The sequence below is a fragment of the Macadamia integrifolia genome, unplaced genomic scaffold, assembly GCF_013358625.1.
Source record: "Macadamia integrifolia cultivar HAES 741 unplaced genomic scaffold, SCU_Mint_v3 scaffold1453, whole genome shotgun sequence".
NCBI classification, from domain to species: domain Eukaryota; kingdom Viridiplantae; phylum Streptophyta; class Magnoliopsida; order Proteales; family Proteaceae; genus Macadamia; species Macadamia integrifolia.
This window is the reverse complement of record NW_024868209.1, coordinates 35123-51910: the sequence shown is the minus strand read 5'-3', so window position 1 is coordinate 51910 and position 16788 is coordinate 35123. Positions and strand designations below refer to the sequence as shown.

Sequence of the window (16788 nt, the reverse complement as noted above, 5' to 3'; positions counted from 1 at the left end):
CAGAGATGAATGCTTATTCTCGAACGACCAAAAATGCAGAAAATCAAGGGGAAAGAAATCTATTGTATTTGAACAGTAAAAAATAGAAAATAATATGATTAGTTTTAATAATAAATTCAAAAGAAAAAAAAAAGGAGAAACCTTAAGGCCAATTTTCAATTTTCCGGCAGATTTTAAGAGGAATTTTTTTTAAACCAGACAACCCTGGTAATTTTCCAACATAACTTCCATAATTATAACTGATACTCTAGATTGGAATCATTGGATAAGCAGCGTTGAAGATGGAATATTAGTTATATCTGTCACATTACAGGTTCCTCAACAATATGAAGGGAATTGTCTACCAGACCTTGATTTCTTGGGACAAGCTGAGTTTGAGTTTGAGTTTGAGGACCAGTTTCCTTAGCAATAATATGAAGAGGGAAAATTATTATAAAAAGCTACCTCCCCCCCCCCCACCCCCCTCCAAAACCCCCCACGAGTCCCTCCCATAGTGGTTATAAGCACTGTCTAGAATTTCATCCTTCCAGTTCCAGTTGAAGTTACATCCATAAAACATTGAGTGTTAAGCTATCACAACTATTATATCTGCATCCCTGCCACCAGTGTAGTGCTGCGAAACTATGCACTCAAAGCTGAGGTATTAAGTTCATCAGAGAAAGATTTGGCTCCCACATCAAATTTTCTTCATAACAGAAGTCCTATTAATATAATTGACTACTATATTTTTGGTGATATTATTTTTTAAGCAGTACAACAAAGTATCAAGCCAATGAACATTAAGCAGCAAGAATCAGACTCCATCGGCAATTACAAGTCTGATGGAACACAAAGAACAGACTACCGAAAATTACAAGTCATGTTTTACCAAAGAAAGATAGATGGGAAGTAATGAACTTACAAACGACAAGCCGCCATAGGATTTCAACAGCTCGATCATGCTATATTTTTTGGCTCCCTCTGCATCTGCTAGGGGCTGTAAGGATGGAACTCTAATTAGTAAACTACGTGACCAAATAAATTTGGAGAAAAGATTATACAAATAAAAGCACAGACTGGTAAAACTGCTTCATTTATCTTCAAAGAAAACACAAATATTAAATTTAAGAACTTTGCACAATGAGAAGACAAAATCAACAACGTTTCAGATAGTTGAACCATTTTAGGAAAGTATCTCACTTAAGCATTCTTTCCTACATTAGAGAAAGCAATTAACCACAAGCTTTTAATCAAAGCATCTTTAAAACGTTTAAAGATAATCCAGACAAAAGGTAATGCATCAAAACACCTCACAGAATCCCAGTCCATCAAGAAGGAACCTAATTTCTAACAGATTTTGGAGTTATCCTTACTTCCATCAATGTCCCTTCTATTCTTCTCCTCACATATTCCTTATTAAATGGAAACTAGCACTAAGTTCTAAATCACCTAGTGGATAGAATTTAGAAAACTAACTGAAACCAAAATTGCAGGGGTTAAGGAATGACCAGTAATAAGAGAAAATTAATAACATAATTATGATGAGTCTAATTAGGACTAGGGTCAGGTCAAAGGCTAGTAATGGACTGATGACCAATGATCTGATTCTGAGATATGGAAAAATTCTAACTAGGGTAGGACACTTGAACAGAATCCCAGAACCATAGTTGTCATGATTAGGCGCCCAGGCGCCTTGGTCTCCTAGGACTCCTAGGTGGGTGCCTTGTTGGTGTCGCCTTGTGTCCAGGCCCCCTCCAACACCTTGCTGGTGTCCCCTTGTTGATTTATAAGAAACGTATTTGATCATACGGTTTGTTTGGAGTAATGTATGGATACTATTTTGGAATGCCATTTATTTTGACATATCCTCCAAGATAGCCTCTCTCTGCCCCTATCCTGTTAGAAATTCCTTAAGGAACAGACTTATTGTTGTCTCTCGGGGTCTCTCCTCTACCCCCTAGTTCCTCCTTGCCCCTTTTGGTTTGTAGTTTCTGTAACCTATTGGCCTGGGGTTTTGCTCCCCCCCCCCCCCCCCCACCGGTTTGTCAGGGTTGTTCCTTTTAGGTTTCCCCCTGCCCCTCTTTTCCTTTATATATTCTTTTCCTCTTGGTAATGAATTTATTTATTAATCCAAAAAAATGCATGGATACTATGTCACAACTTCAAAATAATTTAGAAGATCATAGACCTGAACATAGTTGATGCAGTACAAGGCCAGCACAAACAGGTCCCTGATTGGTCTAGTTGGGTTAAGATATGACCAGCCTAAACCAAGCCCTTTTTCTGGCCAGTTACTCAAGTCACAGTCAGACCCATACTTAGGCCCATATTCTGAATATAATTAAGTCCATTCGTCATGCCATGATCTGCCATTGACCAGCAGTATGCAGAAGAGATAATTTGACAGATTGGTGGGGCCATAGGACCCTTGCATGGAGAAGAGCTTGTGGAAGATTTTATTGCTACTTAAGTTTCTTCTTCTTCTTTTTTTTTTTTACATGCTTAATTACTATGTAGGAGTTTCTATTTCTGAGATTTTCGTTTAGAGAATAGACTTTCTAATTTTTGTAGGAGCAGTGGAGATTTGGTTTCTTTTCTTCCTAGAGGCCTCAGGTCTTAGTTTGTAATAGATTTTAGCCATAATTTATAAATAAAACATGGGCCAGGCCATCTAGTGATACAGATAAGACACCTAAAGGGATTATTTTATTGAAAATAAGATTTGGGTTGGGTATGTATGTGTTGGACCTTTGATCCCATGTGTTTTCATTGCAATCTGCAACTTTAATGAGCCTAAAATATGGATGGAAGGTAGGTATATGGGATTAGGCATCATTAGTTTGCTTAGTCTCTATTTAAAGATAGGCTTTGAATTCCCTCACCTTGAGTGAGTAAGTTTTTTCGTTATTATGGCTCCTTTTTAAACTATGCATAGTTATTACTTATTAACATTAGGATTGGCTTTCATGGTCAGATTATGAGCTTGATTTAGTTTTTCTATATAAAGCTCGTAAGAGCCATTGGCTCACACACAATTTAGATGAATGAAGTTTGAAGTTTTCTTCAATGGATGCCGTGCAATTCAGTAAGGGATGAAAGATCCGTGTAGAGCAGTGAGATTCTGTTCCTTGTTTTAGTGGGAAGACAGTTATCTATTCTTCTTTTCTTATTCTATGTTTTTCCAGAGATTAAGTCACTGTTTTATTCTCTCAATCAATTGTTACTTTTGATTTATGTTTGATTACCTGATTTTAGCTAATTAAACCTTCCATAGAGTCCTTTGTTATTCCTAGTAATCTTTTAGTGTTGATTTATATCAGAGTGTTTCACTTTTCATACCTTACAGATGCTCGGGTTTTATAGCCGTCTGAGTAACATTAGATTTGGGTCAGTTTTTGAGGAGTTAAAGGCCTTCCCCAAAGGGGCCTTTTACCAAGGTTAATTTCTGATCAGAGCCTCTGAGTTCTGATCTGATGTTATTAAAATTCTCCTTGTAACGATTTGAGAACCAGAATCAAAGAAGAAAGATGAGAGCGACAAAGAGATTGGTGTAACTTGGGAGTCACAACTGTGTGGTTGGGACTACCCCTTTCATTAAATATATAGACTAGCTATTACAATGTCATAACACAAATAGGAAAGTAGAATGCATAATCAGAAAAAGAAACTAACTCTAACTTAGCTAACAACTATCCTAAACCCAATAGGGCAATAACAAAGATATGCTTGAATCAAATACGATCACACCGTATGGAGGTCTATGGTCATCCATAGCCTCCAACCAACACATGCTCTCATATATTCTAACACTCCTGTTTTCGGCCAATTGTCTATTTCTGAAATTAAGTTTTTGAAATTGCTTTTAATCTAGCCCTTAGATCGGACTCATCTTTTGGGGTTTGATCTAAGAAGCCTAGACTCTAGAGTGAGATTCGACCTGAATATTATGGTGATCTAACTCTCTGATTTTGATTAATTAGAAATCTCTTCTCTTCTGGATTTCAACTTCAGATTTGATTAATTTTCAATTACTTTTAATATGACTGTTGGATCATTATCATCTTCTGAAGGACATTTCTAATATTTATTTGTGATTGATTGTCAGAGTTTAACCTTCATCTAAGAAGGTTGATTCTTTGTTGACTTTTTGGATTTGGGTTTACTTGGGATCCTGTCCAATAGGTGTTTAGCCTGAACCTAGGGTTCATCCTGCCTGCCTCCCACTATCTAACCCCCCAATGATTTGATGAAGAAAAAAGAACTGCTTTCGATTTGGCCCCAGTTGCTCTGAGAGACAGTTGAGTGGCAAGATGCAATTGTAGTCGGTGAGAGAATGACCAACATACAAAGGCCATAAGTGAGAGGCCTAGGTCATATCCCCCTACTCTTCCTTCTCTCTCTCTTCTTTCTTCTCCTCTTTGTTTCTGTTTATTTCAACTGCAATCCTGGATCTGTGGAGCTGTTCAATACCTACTAAAGCTGTGACAATACCAGCTGTTCAAGATGTTGAAGTTTTGTTATCAGCAAGCCAATACAAAGTGAAGACACTGTTGCATCTACTCTGACCTGTGACTCCCTCTGTGGTGTTCTATTGCAGCAGATCTTCATCCCTCTATAACTCCAGTTCTGGCCATCAACATCAGCCCAAACTTTGGGGGTGTAACACCTTCCCTAGCCCTCTCCTTCGATGGTGGTTTCAGCCATATCCAATAGCTGGTTTGTTCGGTTGCCATAAGTTTCTATTTTCTAATTTTGAGATCCACTTATACTTCCTGATCAAACCATCAGAATTGGCTGGAATTTTGAAGAGTTAGTCCATCATAAGATCCCTACCCTTGACTGACTGGCGTCCCCATCTGATTTTAGTAAGTTGCTTTTCTTTGCATCAGGATGTTTCCTGAGTTTTAGGACCCATTCTGTTATGCCGACAGTAGAGGTTATTCTGCTGTTTTCTTTCGGAGGTCGGGTGTTTATGTCCGTAAGGTGACTGGGTATTCTTCTAGTCTAACTATCACTGATTCAGGTTGGTACTTTCTAGTTTTCTGTTAAGTTATTCTTCATGTTCTAATTGCTTTGTTTACATCTGAGATTTCAAATCAAACTTCAGATTTGACAACCAAATAGTATTCTAATCACACACAAGGTTCCAAATTTTGATTTTGGTCCTGATTTCCTTAGAATCCTATTTCAAGTGGGATTGTTCATTCTACTTGTTTTGAAGACCAGATTCTATTTTCTATTTCAGATTTATAGTCACTTATTAAATCTAATTTTTTGTCATTATTCTACTCTTCTGTTGACAATCAAATTGGATCTTTAAGTTTCTGATTTACTGTTGTCCTGAAACCCTAAACTCTAGTTCTATTGTCAATTAATCCATAACTCCAAATCTGACCATTTGATTTCAACCATATTTTTATGAGTTATTCTAGTCAATTAAAATAAGGTTGCTCTAGCCATTGCGACCTAGTGGTCATGGGTTCAAGTCAGGAAACAGCCTCCGCAAGTGGGGTAAGGCTGTGTACATTATTACCCTCTCCAAACCCCACAGTGGCAGGAGCCTCATGTACTGGGTACAACCTTTCTAGACCATAGACCATTAAAATGACATTCAAAGAATTTCATTCCCATCTGGGTTGTTGCTTGTTACTTATTGAATTTCTTCTTTTTTCACTACGATTCAGTTTTCAATTTTTTTTTTTTTTTTCTGAACCTAATCCTTTGGGCTTCTAGAAACCCATCAAAAAGACTCCAGAAAATCTAAGACCACAAGTTGTGTAGAGACTTCCAAACTGAGCCCATAATTTGGACGAAATTTTGTGAACCACATTTGAACCAAAGAACTGGTTCTAATCATGAACCACAGACTTGATCTGATTCGGAAACTGACCCAAAGTGACCTGGTTGAAACACAAAATCTTTTTCTTTTAAATCTGCATCGAGCATCATCCTAACAAGATCTGGATTTGGGGCCTAAATGAGACCAAAGCCACAGAAGAAAACAATGCTTTTGTATCCCAACATGGCACTGAACCAACATCATACAATCCATCATGGAAGATTCACACTGCTCTTGCCACATCACAATATATTCCAATCTCCTCTCTACTGTCAACCTATTTATCTGTTAAGCTGAATTTAGATCAAATGGGATCCTCAGGTAGAACCGTAGAAATGGTTTTATAGGAAGTTGGTGGAGTAGAAGGGAAGGTATCTTTTGAAAGAGGAAATTGTGCTCTTTAGATCAAATCGTGCTCAATGGACTTGGCACTGTAGAGGGGCAAAAGGTGGAGACATGATACTGAGTAAATATGACTTCTGACCTCCTACCAAATATAGCTATAATTCCCTAAAGAGACTCTTTAAGTAGGACGTGTTAGTTCACCCACAACATTGTGGAAATGCAGAGTAGACTTTAGCTCTATAATTTAACAATCAAGGTTCACCACCGTAAAGCGTCCCATTCCTTTTATATATCCTCCACAATTCTCCATGGATTTAACTTGTCAATTGTGCATGAAGGCTCATCAATTATGGACTTCCCGTAGTAAGAACACCCACCACTTAAAGAACACTTCACACGTAAACCACACATTAAAACACAACTCGCTGGTGGATGATGGTTGGGTATTTTGAGTACCTCCAGACACAATATTGTGTACTTAATTCAGCATTTCAGAGAAACCGTATTCCATCTAGAATTTAGAGGGAGAGAGAGAGAGAGAGAGCTTCCAATTCTGAACAGAAGACTGTAACATTGTAATTACATCCATTGAAGTTTCCGAGCTTCAAATGTCTCAATTACGTCATATGCTAAAACTAAAATGATTTTGAGATATTTGTCAAAATAAACAGAGAGAGTTAAAATTGTATACAGGGGGAAACAATCGACGAGTGCAATGAATTATGGAACGGGCTATTTGAAATGAATTCCACCATATTTGTCATAAATTGGCAACAAAACAACATCAGAAGACAAAATTTACCGTCTTGTTCCAGCGATCCTCGGCGTTGACATCTGCACCATGCTCGAGGAGGCATTTGGCGATGTCGATCCAACCATGAATAGCAGCGACATGTAATGGAGTCCTGCTGTCGTAATCCCTTGCGTTCACAAGAGAACGGTCTTCCTCGAGAAGCTTTCGCACACCAGCGGCGTCGTTCTGGTGAGCATACCAGAGGATCAAAGACGTTCTGCTCACCCGAGCTTTCGCCTTCTGCTTCTCCGCTGTTGTCGTAGACGACGACGACGAAGACGACCCCGAAGTCCCTGTATCCTCCGAATTCCCCTCTTTTCCACTCATCTCAGATCTGTCGAATTGAATGAAATTGTAATCCTTTGCTGCTGCTACTACTACTACAGTGACTCTCCCTTCGAATTCGGTTCTTCCCGTTCTCACTGCTCAGCCTCTGGAACTGTGAGCTTCTTTATGATTCCTAATCAAAAAGATTTTTTTCTGTTTCTTTTCTGATCCGTTCGAAGCAATCCAACAGTGGCATTTTCTATTTAACGTGATAGACGGAGAGAGTGTGTGCGTAAATGTATTTCAAACATATTTATGCGGAGGTCGCAGTACTTCTTCCTTACCTTTAACTGATTTGTGACTAGGCAATGGTGAACGGTCAACACTCGGCAACACCCAACTACCCAAGGTCCCTAGTCCATCCTGTCCAAATATTTGGGCCGTTCTTCAAGGTCCTTCACCTGAGGAAGGTTGGTTTGGTAAATAGACATGATATCTAACGCTGTGGGCCTCCACCAGAGGAACACATTCTTGGAATTCCTGGTCCTAAGCCGGTTTTTTGGTCTAATATTTGATCATGTTCCGATGGAAAACTTGGCCCTGTTAAGCAACCTTTGCTTTTTTTTTTCTTAATGGTTGGGGAATTAAAATTCTCCATTAACCATGGAGTGGAGTTTGGTTAGACTGTCTTACACGATTAGACAGGGCCTTTGCAATTAAGGAGTTTGTGACACCTTTGGAGTCCCTGAGAATTAAGCTGAACTTACAACCGGTATTAGAAGAAGCTAAGTAAGAGGTGTTGAAGATGATTGGATGAATGGCAAGCGGAATGGTTCTGGCCGAAGGCTGCAAATATTTGATCACCTCCTTTGAATCTAATTCTACTAGAATAGAGTCCACTCCTAGGAATAACGCTTCCAATACACCGCTCATTATTGCAGCCTTTGTTTTGACACTCCCAACATTTTGAGTCATATCGGGGACGCTTCCAACCAAACCCTTGAATAAAATAATTAAGGAGAAAAGAACACTACCCGATCGTGTGCTCCTACACACTAGCATAGGGGGTGGTGACATAACCACCTCGCCTCTCCCCTGTTGGATGCCTAGACATGTGCTCTCATTGGCCCCGTGCTGACACAGAAACCATATGATATGTAATTAATATGACCAAACTTTTAAGGCATAACTAATGATCCATTAAAGTACTTTAATTAAAACATCCCTCCCATAAATAATCCATCGCCATGCCTAGGAGGGTTTTCATCCAAGCTTGACTCCCAAGGAATATGAGTTTTTTAGGGGAATACTCTTGAGAACTTTAACTATTGTTGATTAGGTTGAGTTATTATTTTTCATCCTAGCTTGCTAGAAGAGCTGTGTTTTGGATGCGAAATTCTTTAAAGCCCCACCCACCAACACACTTGCTAATTGAGAGATTATTCGAGCTGATACAATGACTATTCTTCATTTTTAGTTTGGCCCCACCAGAAGGAACTTGCAACGTTATTGATTTGACAAACGATGTTACTTAGGAACTTTGTTAGTTTATTCGCATTTAAAACGCGTTTAAAACGCCGAATTATTTTTTTGCCATTTTAAACGCCGTTTGCCGAATGTTTCACAGAAAGTCGGTAAAAAACGGGAACGGGGCTATTTGAAGTTTTAAACGCGTATCCATTTTTTTGATAGTAAAAAAACGGATATTAAAAATGGATACGTGTTTAAAACTTCAAATGAATATTATCTATATTTGTTTTGATTGTTATCTAGGTATTTAGAGAATTATTATGCCAATTTATGTCTATATATTGCCCTTTTTTTGATACCGTATTATTTAAATATAAACGTTTAAAACACGTATTGTCCGTTTTTTTCCTGTTTTTACCGTTTTTGACCGTCCCGTTCACGTTTTGATCCGTTTAAAACATGCCCGTACCGAACAATGTTTTTTTGCCGTTCCCGTTTTAACTAACAGAGCTTAGGAAGCTTGAAGTGTGACATGGCGTAGTTGGGAACACTCTTGGTAACCAACTTAACAAGAGTCTCCTTCCCTACATAAGGGAGGAATTTTTATTTCTATCCTTTGATATCGTTGATTAATTTGCCTTTAATATCTTCAAAACGACTCAGATTTTGATCTCCGAAAATTGGTTGGTAGGGCTAGTATATGAGATTCCTAATGTCTCCTTACAAATGAGATTATATATAATTTTCTTTCTGACTACAGGAGGGCCGGGGTGCGTGTTGACATTGAAGTTGAGCTATGATTTCTCAAAGGTAATTTGTTGGTCTGATGCTTGATAGTAGTTATCAAGGATTCATTCCCAGTTGGCTAGTTCTACTACTAATGCGTTTAAGAAGCAAAGTTTATCATCTGCAAAGGAAAAATGAGTGAGATTTGGGCTTGTTTTGCTCATTTTCATTCCTAAATTACTCATCTTTTGTATGGTCTCACAGATCATTAATGGGTAGGCATTATCATAGACGAAGAAGAGTATGAGAAATGGAATGTCCTTGCCTTGTTCCTCTTGTGGGCCAAATGCTACATTTTTGCACTCCATTGATTATAATTGAGTGTAGATTTTTTTTGCTAACGAGGAACCCCTTAAACCTATCTGGTTTTACAGTTCAGGCCCAAGGGTAAACCCCAGTTACACGCAGCCACTCCTAACCCATGTAACAGATCAGTCACGAGAAATAATTGAGTATAGAACCATGTTGATACATTGCCTAATCAAAAGGGCCCCTTTTTTCACTGAAAAACTATCTTCAACATCACTGCTTCATAAAATCCCCAATTGATTCTATCAAAAACTTTCTTCATATCAAGCTTAAGAACAATAAAAGCTTCCTTTCCCTTTTTTCTTATGATTTCAGCAAATGATAGAAAATGATTGACCTCATGAGCAACTATAATATTATCTAAGATGGATCAGTTTTGAATGAAAGCACTTGGGGACTGATCTACTACATTTTGAAGAATAGGTTTAGGTGGTTTGCAAGAATCTTGGCAATGACTTTGTATAAATTATTGTTCAAGATAATTTTTTAGGAATGGTGGGTACCTTCAAAGTTCTTATTTATTTATTTATTTATTATTATTATTATTATTATTATTATTATTATTATTATTTTAATTTTTGGAATTAGGATAATGAAATGCAATTTATATCTTCGAGAAAGAGAACCCCGATAGAAGAATGATTAATAACTGAGCTAAAGTCATTGCCTAAGATATACCAAAACTTTTAATAAAATTTACCCGACAGTCCATCCGGACTGAAGATTTGGAGGGATGAATCTTGAAGACTATAGCTTTAATTTCTTCATCTGAAAGCATGGTACATAACTACTCATTTGTGGCTTTTGAAATAATTTTTTTTTTCTTATGGAGTTCTCTGAAATACATTGACTGATGTAGTTGAGAACTTTTTTTTTTTTTTGGTAATAAAAACCAAATTCTTTATAAACTAAAGGAAGTTAGACATAGTTTAGAGAGTCTGGTACATAGATTATGGGGGATTGGGTAGTAGCAGCAATGGCAGCAAAATGTTTAGTAAATAAGACGCCCTCATTGTTGGGTCAGAGCTTAAACAAAACGTTGGTGACTTTACTATATACATCAAAAAGTAATGGGGAGGGTGTTGAAGGGCCATAGGGTGGGGTTAGGCGAGCTAATAAGTGTTTTCAAAAGCTCATCATCACTCCAGACTTCCTCAATGCACCATCCTTGCTTCTCTGCTTGGATTATCCCATGAAGGAGAGCCCATGCGCTGGCTTCAATATGGTTTCCTGTCAACACATGGTTTTCCATGAATGAGATATAGTTAGATTGTTGTAATATGCTAAAGGCCCACCCATATACATCACCCTTTTCAATGGTGTAGGTAGAACATAGTAGTAATTGCTTATTATTTGAGGTTATGATTGTAGGGAAATTCCGGATGTGATCCTATTGAGTGACGTGATGGTCATTTGATGGCCTTGTCATTTGAGTCCATTGGGTAATGTTATAAATTATTTCGGCTAGGTTGGGCACTTCCTGTCTGATTACAACTTGTTTCTGTGAGACCAAATGAAATAACAACCTATGATAAATTGGGTGAAAAAGGATTTCCGCTGAGATGGTTTGAGGGAGACAGAGTTAAACAAATACATAATCAGAGTGTTAATGGATGTAGAAGGTGGTTGCAGCCTTTCGGTCCTTAGACCTAATGGGCTGGCTACCCAAATTCGCTTAGTAAAATCACAAGAAATAAAAGTATATCATGCAGATTCGTTGTGATGGTGATAGAGATCACAATTTGGATTTATTTGCAGCCATTTCTATAGACTGTCCTTAGTTGGGAGTCCTCCTTGAACCATTCTCCAGAAAAAGAGTTGGAATTTTGGATGAAAATTCAGTTTCCAAAAGAAACGTTACCAATGTGAGCATAGAGATAAGCATACACACCTGTTGGAGTTCCGAATTGGGTTAGTAGGAAAACCAGTTGTGAGGAATTTAATTACCAATTTAACATAAAGTTTCCTCGAAGGGGATAAAGGACACCACCAACTATCATTTGCTGTAGGGTCAGAAAACGAAACCAAAACAATTTAGGAGATTATTTGAGGTGAAAAAATTTCAGCTAATACCTGAGAATTCCAAGTTGAGCCTGAGAAGGCATCACTAACATTTACAAGTTGGGTGGTTGATGGCTGTGGATGGGGGGGGGGTGAGGGTTGAGGCTTGTGGGATCCATGGGTCAAACCAAAAGGAAGTAGTCCTATCATTGCCAATTTTCCTTATGATCATTTGTCAGAGTGTAGGTAGAATACTTACCAGACTATTCCATACATGTGAGCCTCTCTTTTTAAAAGCTATTGGATGGAAAAATGACCGATGGGAGAAGTATTTAGATTCAAGCACCCTAATCCAAAGAACTTTGTCTTCCATAAGTAGTTGCCACCCAAGTTTGAGGAAATCCTTTATTATGTGTTTCGGAGCTTCGCAGGCCAAGGCCTCCACATTGTTTTGGAGAGCAAATTCTCTTCCATCCTAATAGATTTGCTTTCCTAGGATAAAATCCATCGCCATTCCAGAAGTGAAGTTTGTATGGAATCCAATTGCGTGCAAACATTTTTTGGTAGGCAAAATAGGATATGAGGTTGGTAGGGGTGGAGGCCAAAACAGATTGGACAAGGACGGTTCTTCCTGCATAGTATAAAAGATTTGCTTTCCAAAGAGAAATTTTACTTCTTACCCTTTGGATAACATTACTCCCACCTGTTACTTCCATTCCTGTTTAAAAAAACGTTAGTTCCTAAATAGATGCTTGACCTATTCATTTCCTTTAACACTTAGAAAGTTGCAAATGGAGGATGGGGTTGCTTATGAGACATTGGAACTAAAAGCATTCCCACTTTTATCAAAATTCACAGTGAGTCCAGATAATGAAGAGAAGAGCTCCAAAATACATTTGATTGTGGAAACATCCGCCTCGGTTGCCCGACAAAAGATAAATGTGTCATCGGCAAAGAGAAAATGGGAAATTTCCGGCACATTGCGCGCGACTTTCACTCCTCTGAACAAATTAAGGTTCCGATAAGGGTGTAATAATCGAGATAGACCTTCCATGGCCACTATGAAAAGAAAAGAGCTCAATGGACAGCCTTGTCGGATCCCATGGGAGGGTTCAAAGAGGGTATAAGTAGCCCCTCGAAGTTTCACAAAGAAGGTAGAGGAGCTAATTAGGTAGTTGACCATCGTTCTCCAAAGCCCAAGAAATCAAAAATCCCCTGAATGAAACCCCATTCAAGCTTATCATAAGCTTTCGCCATATCTAGTTTGAGGGCAATGCATCCAGTTTTGCCCTTCACTCGATTAAGATAGTGAAAAATTTCATGGGCCACAATTATATTGTTTGAAATTTGTCTTCCAGGGACAAAGGTAGATTGGAAAGGTGAAATGACCTCGTGTAACAATCCTTTCAAGTGGGTTGCAATTATTTTTGCAATAAATTTGTACGTGACATTGCAAAGGCTGATAGGCCAAAATTCCTCCACCAAGGCCGATAATTCATTTTTTGGGATGAGGCGGATAAGGATGTGGTTTGTACCAACAGGGATGGTCAGATTCAGAAAGAAATTGGAGATGAATTGGTAGACATCCAACTTGATCAAGTCCCAGAATTTGTGGAAAAAGACAGCTTGGAAGCCATCGGTTCTAGAGCTTTGTGAGGTCCAATCAAGAAAACTGTTCTCTTAATTTCCTCCATGGAGGGGGGACAAGTGAGGGTCATGTCCTCCATGTAGTTGAGAACTTTAATGGGCTAAAACATTTGGACAAATTATATAGCTAGCAATTATAGTTTCAACGAATGGAAGGAGAACATGACCACATTTTTAATTATTAAATATTTAAGAATTCAAGCTCTTGCCATTTGAAAAATATTTTCAACTGCTTCAATTATGGGTTTTTGGCAAGTTCGGATTGAAAGTGATAACCTATAAATAATTAATATTTTAATCATAAGTGCTTATCTATCCCTTGGAGAATCCATCATATTATCGTTGATTGCTGGTTGTTGTGCACATCCCATCCCTCGTGTCTACTTCTTACACATGCATCAAGAGGGTAACTTTATCACGGACTATTTAGCTTCGCTTGGGGCTTCATCATGATAGACTAAGTCGTGGGATTTATCCCTTCCTTGTATTTCTTTTTTGTTTTTCACGGATTTATCTGAAATGTTTGTTATCTGAAGTTCTCTCATTAAGTTTTTTACTTATATTTAAAAAAAAAAAAATTAAGAATTCAAGTAAATAGCTTGGATTAATCATATGTTGAATTTCAAATTCAACCAACCTTCTTCTATGTATTGGCAAATAAATTCAAAATTGTTATTATAAAAAAAAAAAAAGAAATCAAAATTCAAAATTGATTGGCAATTGTAAAAACTTGATTTTGCCATATCTATGAGTTAAAAATTGGCAAATATATGGGATGATGGGGATTACTTGTGCTCGACACTCGGGTGCCACACTGCCACGTAGCACGTAATTCAACTGTAGTTTGTTTCCTGATTGCTTGCAGAGGTTCATATGTTCCTTGCCTTCCTTGTGAGCCTTAGCAGAGGTTCATATGTTCCTTGCCTTCCTTGTGAGCCTTACCAGGGGTTCATATGTTCCTTGCCTGGGGCACTCACAAGAAGTAACGGATAATACCTAGAGTATTCCGGTCGTCTAGCCTTAACTCACCGGAAAAGGGTTCTAAATGGGCCTACTCCCCACCCCAAACCAAGACATAAGGGCCCCACTCTCACTCTATCCATGTGTTTTGGGCCCATCTGGAACTACCAAATTTTCCACGTAAGCAAAGCCTTTATTAAACGTACTACTTTTTTGCGCCAAAACTCATGATGAGTTTCCACCTGGCATGGAAGGACAACGTGGCATCGTCCTCCATGGTGATAAGGAAGCAAGAGGTTTAAATAGGTACGACTATTGGCGGGTCCCTTGTCATCGAGATCTCGCCTGTCTGATACTATTTTCATTTTCAGTTGCAGAGTAGTTAGTTTAATTACAGAAGTTCACAGAGATGGGCTCGAGCGAAGACCGCTCAGAGATCGTCTTCTTTGATGTGGAAACCACAATTCCTTTCCGAGGGGGTCAAGGTTTCGCCATTTTAGAGTTCGGCGCCATTCTTGTGTGCCCTCGAAAGCTGGTTGAGCTGGAGAGCTATTCAACCCTAGTAAAGCCCGCCGACCTCTCCTCCGTCTCAGCTGCATCCACCCGCTGTAATGGCATCACCCGTGACGCCGTCGCCTCTGCCCCTACTTTCAGTGAAGTTGCCGATAAGATCTTCAACCTCCTCCATGGTTCCCCTTCTCTTTTTCTTTCTGATTCTTGGTTTTTTGTGTGAGCAGTTAGGTTTTCTCAGTCTTTGATTTTGTTTGTTTGTTGGTTTAAAGGTCGAATTTGGGCTGGTCACAATATCGTTAAATTCGATTGCGCTCGAATTCGGGAGGCATTTGCGGAGATAAATCGTCCGGCTCCGGACTCTAAGGGAACTATAGATTCATTGACATTGTTGACGCAGAGATTTGGAAGGAGAGCTGGAGACATGAAGGTTCTGAAATATCTCTTTTATTGCACAATTGATATCTTTCTTTGGTAGGAAATGCACAATTAACACCTGAAGGTTACGTTTTCCCTGTTTCGTCCTTGGTAGATTATACTACTTCGAGTATTCGGAAGAGCTGGCCTTTTACTTCCATTCTTTCTCTCATTTTATTTGTAATTCCATGGGTTCTCTATCTCTGGCTTCCGTTTCTCAAATCTTGAAAATTGTTGTTCATCCTTCGGACCTCCTGCCAATTCAATAAAGATTTGAGTAATTGCGTGCTTGTTATCTTTCATGTGCTCTCGAAGAGGATTTGAGTTTCTCTTCGATTTCACTAGTATATAATTTCAGTCTCTAGAATCTTCTAAGCTATAGAAATGAAGATTCGGTTTTGGCTTCTTTTTAATTTTGTCGGTGTGAAGTTTGGCTTGTCGAGCAAGCAACCAAAGGAAATCTCATATGTAAATGTTGGGTTTGCTCCAACCTATGAAAGGAAGGAATCCAAACCGCTTGCCGAATCTCATTCTAACTTTCGTTTGTCGCTAGATTAAGCTTAGAGCAATGTTTTCCCGAATTAGTTTTGGTTGTTTGGTGTGAATTTGTGTCATCAAAAACAACCACCAAGTATTAGTTCAGTTTGACATGATTTAAGTTTCTGTGTTCTTGATATATTGGTCTTCTTCTTTGCAGATGGCCTCTCTGGCAACCTATTTTGGACTGGGCCAGCAGACTCATAGGTACTCTGTTTGCTTACTCTGTTGTTATTTTTCCTTAACGGTGTAAGATTTCATTAGCTAACTTATTAGATATTTCAATTGCACCACATGTCAAAATCTTATGCCCGAGGTGATGTGACCAACAAGGTCTACTTAGAGATATTAGGTCTACTTAGCCTATGACTCCTCTTTCTTTTTTCCTGAACACATTTCTTAGACTATCTTCTACTCAGCATTAGTTTTTTCATTATTTCGTTAGGCAGGAAGTTGTGTATCTCTTTCAATTTTTTAGATTTTTTTCCTTGTAATACTAGACAGTAGTTCTCAGATTCTTCATGCCTACCAATGATCTATGAATCAATTCAAAGTAAATTAATTCATGATATTTTGATGGTAAGATTCCAATTTTCAGTATGCTATTTATACTTAATTCCTCTGTTCCTCACTGGACCTTGAATAAGATTGATGATGAGAACAAATGAAACTCACATGTTGGAAATGCTAGATTCATAAAATTCCAGTTTGACCTTGTAACTTTGGTAGTTGAACTTTCAAACTTGATTCATCAGTATCATTGGATGTTGTTAGAAACACTGATATGACTATTAATCTTATGTTTGAATAATTTAATTTGATGTGGAGAATTATTTATTGTATAACAGAATATCGTCAACTATATTTGGATTGGTCTCATGCACAAGTTCAATTGTTTTTGGAATTTTTTTTTGGCCGGGGGGGGGGG

At 38.3% G+C, this 16788-nt stretch overlaps 2 protein-coding genes across 3 annotated transcripts in view; one reads left to right on the top strand and one right to left on the bottom strand.

The window, feature by feature from the left end:
• Positions 1-7600, bottom strand: part of LOC122063784 (integrin-linked protein kinase 1-like) — a 32069-nt gene extending 24469 nt beyond the window's left edge. The window contains exons 1-2 of one of the 2 annotated variants that reach the window (XM_042627487.1): positions 6966-7600; positions 902-976 (exon numbers count right to left, since the gene is read on the bottom strand). In XM_042627487.1, the coding sequence (XP_042483421.1) occupies positions 902-976; positions 6966-7283 (393 nt within the window). In that variant the 5' untranslated portion in view covers positions 7284-7600. The remainder of the gene's footprint in view (positions 1-901; positions 977-6965) is intronic. The other variant, XM_042627486.1, reaches the window with a different exon arrangement.
• Positions 7601-14711: 7111 nt separating this feature from the next.
• Positions 14712-16788, top strand: part of LOC122063790 (protein NEN1-like) — a 5402-nt gene continuing 3325 nt past the window's right edge. Inside the window, exons 1-3 of the mRNA XM_042627493.1 lie at positions 14712-15085; positions 15179-15336; positions 16021-16067. Of these exons, the coding sequence (XP_042483427.1) occupies positions 14806-15085; positions 15179-15336; positions 16021-16067 (485 nt within the window). The 5' untranslated portion in view covers positions 14712-14805. The remainder of the gene's footprint in view (positions 15086-15178; positions 15337-16020; positions 16068-16788) is intronic.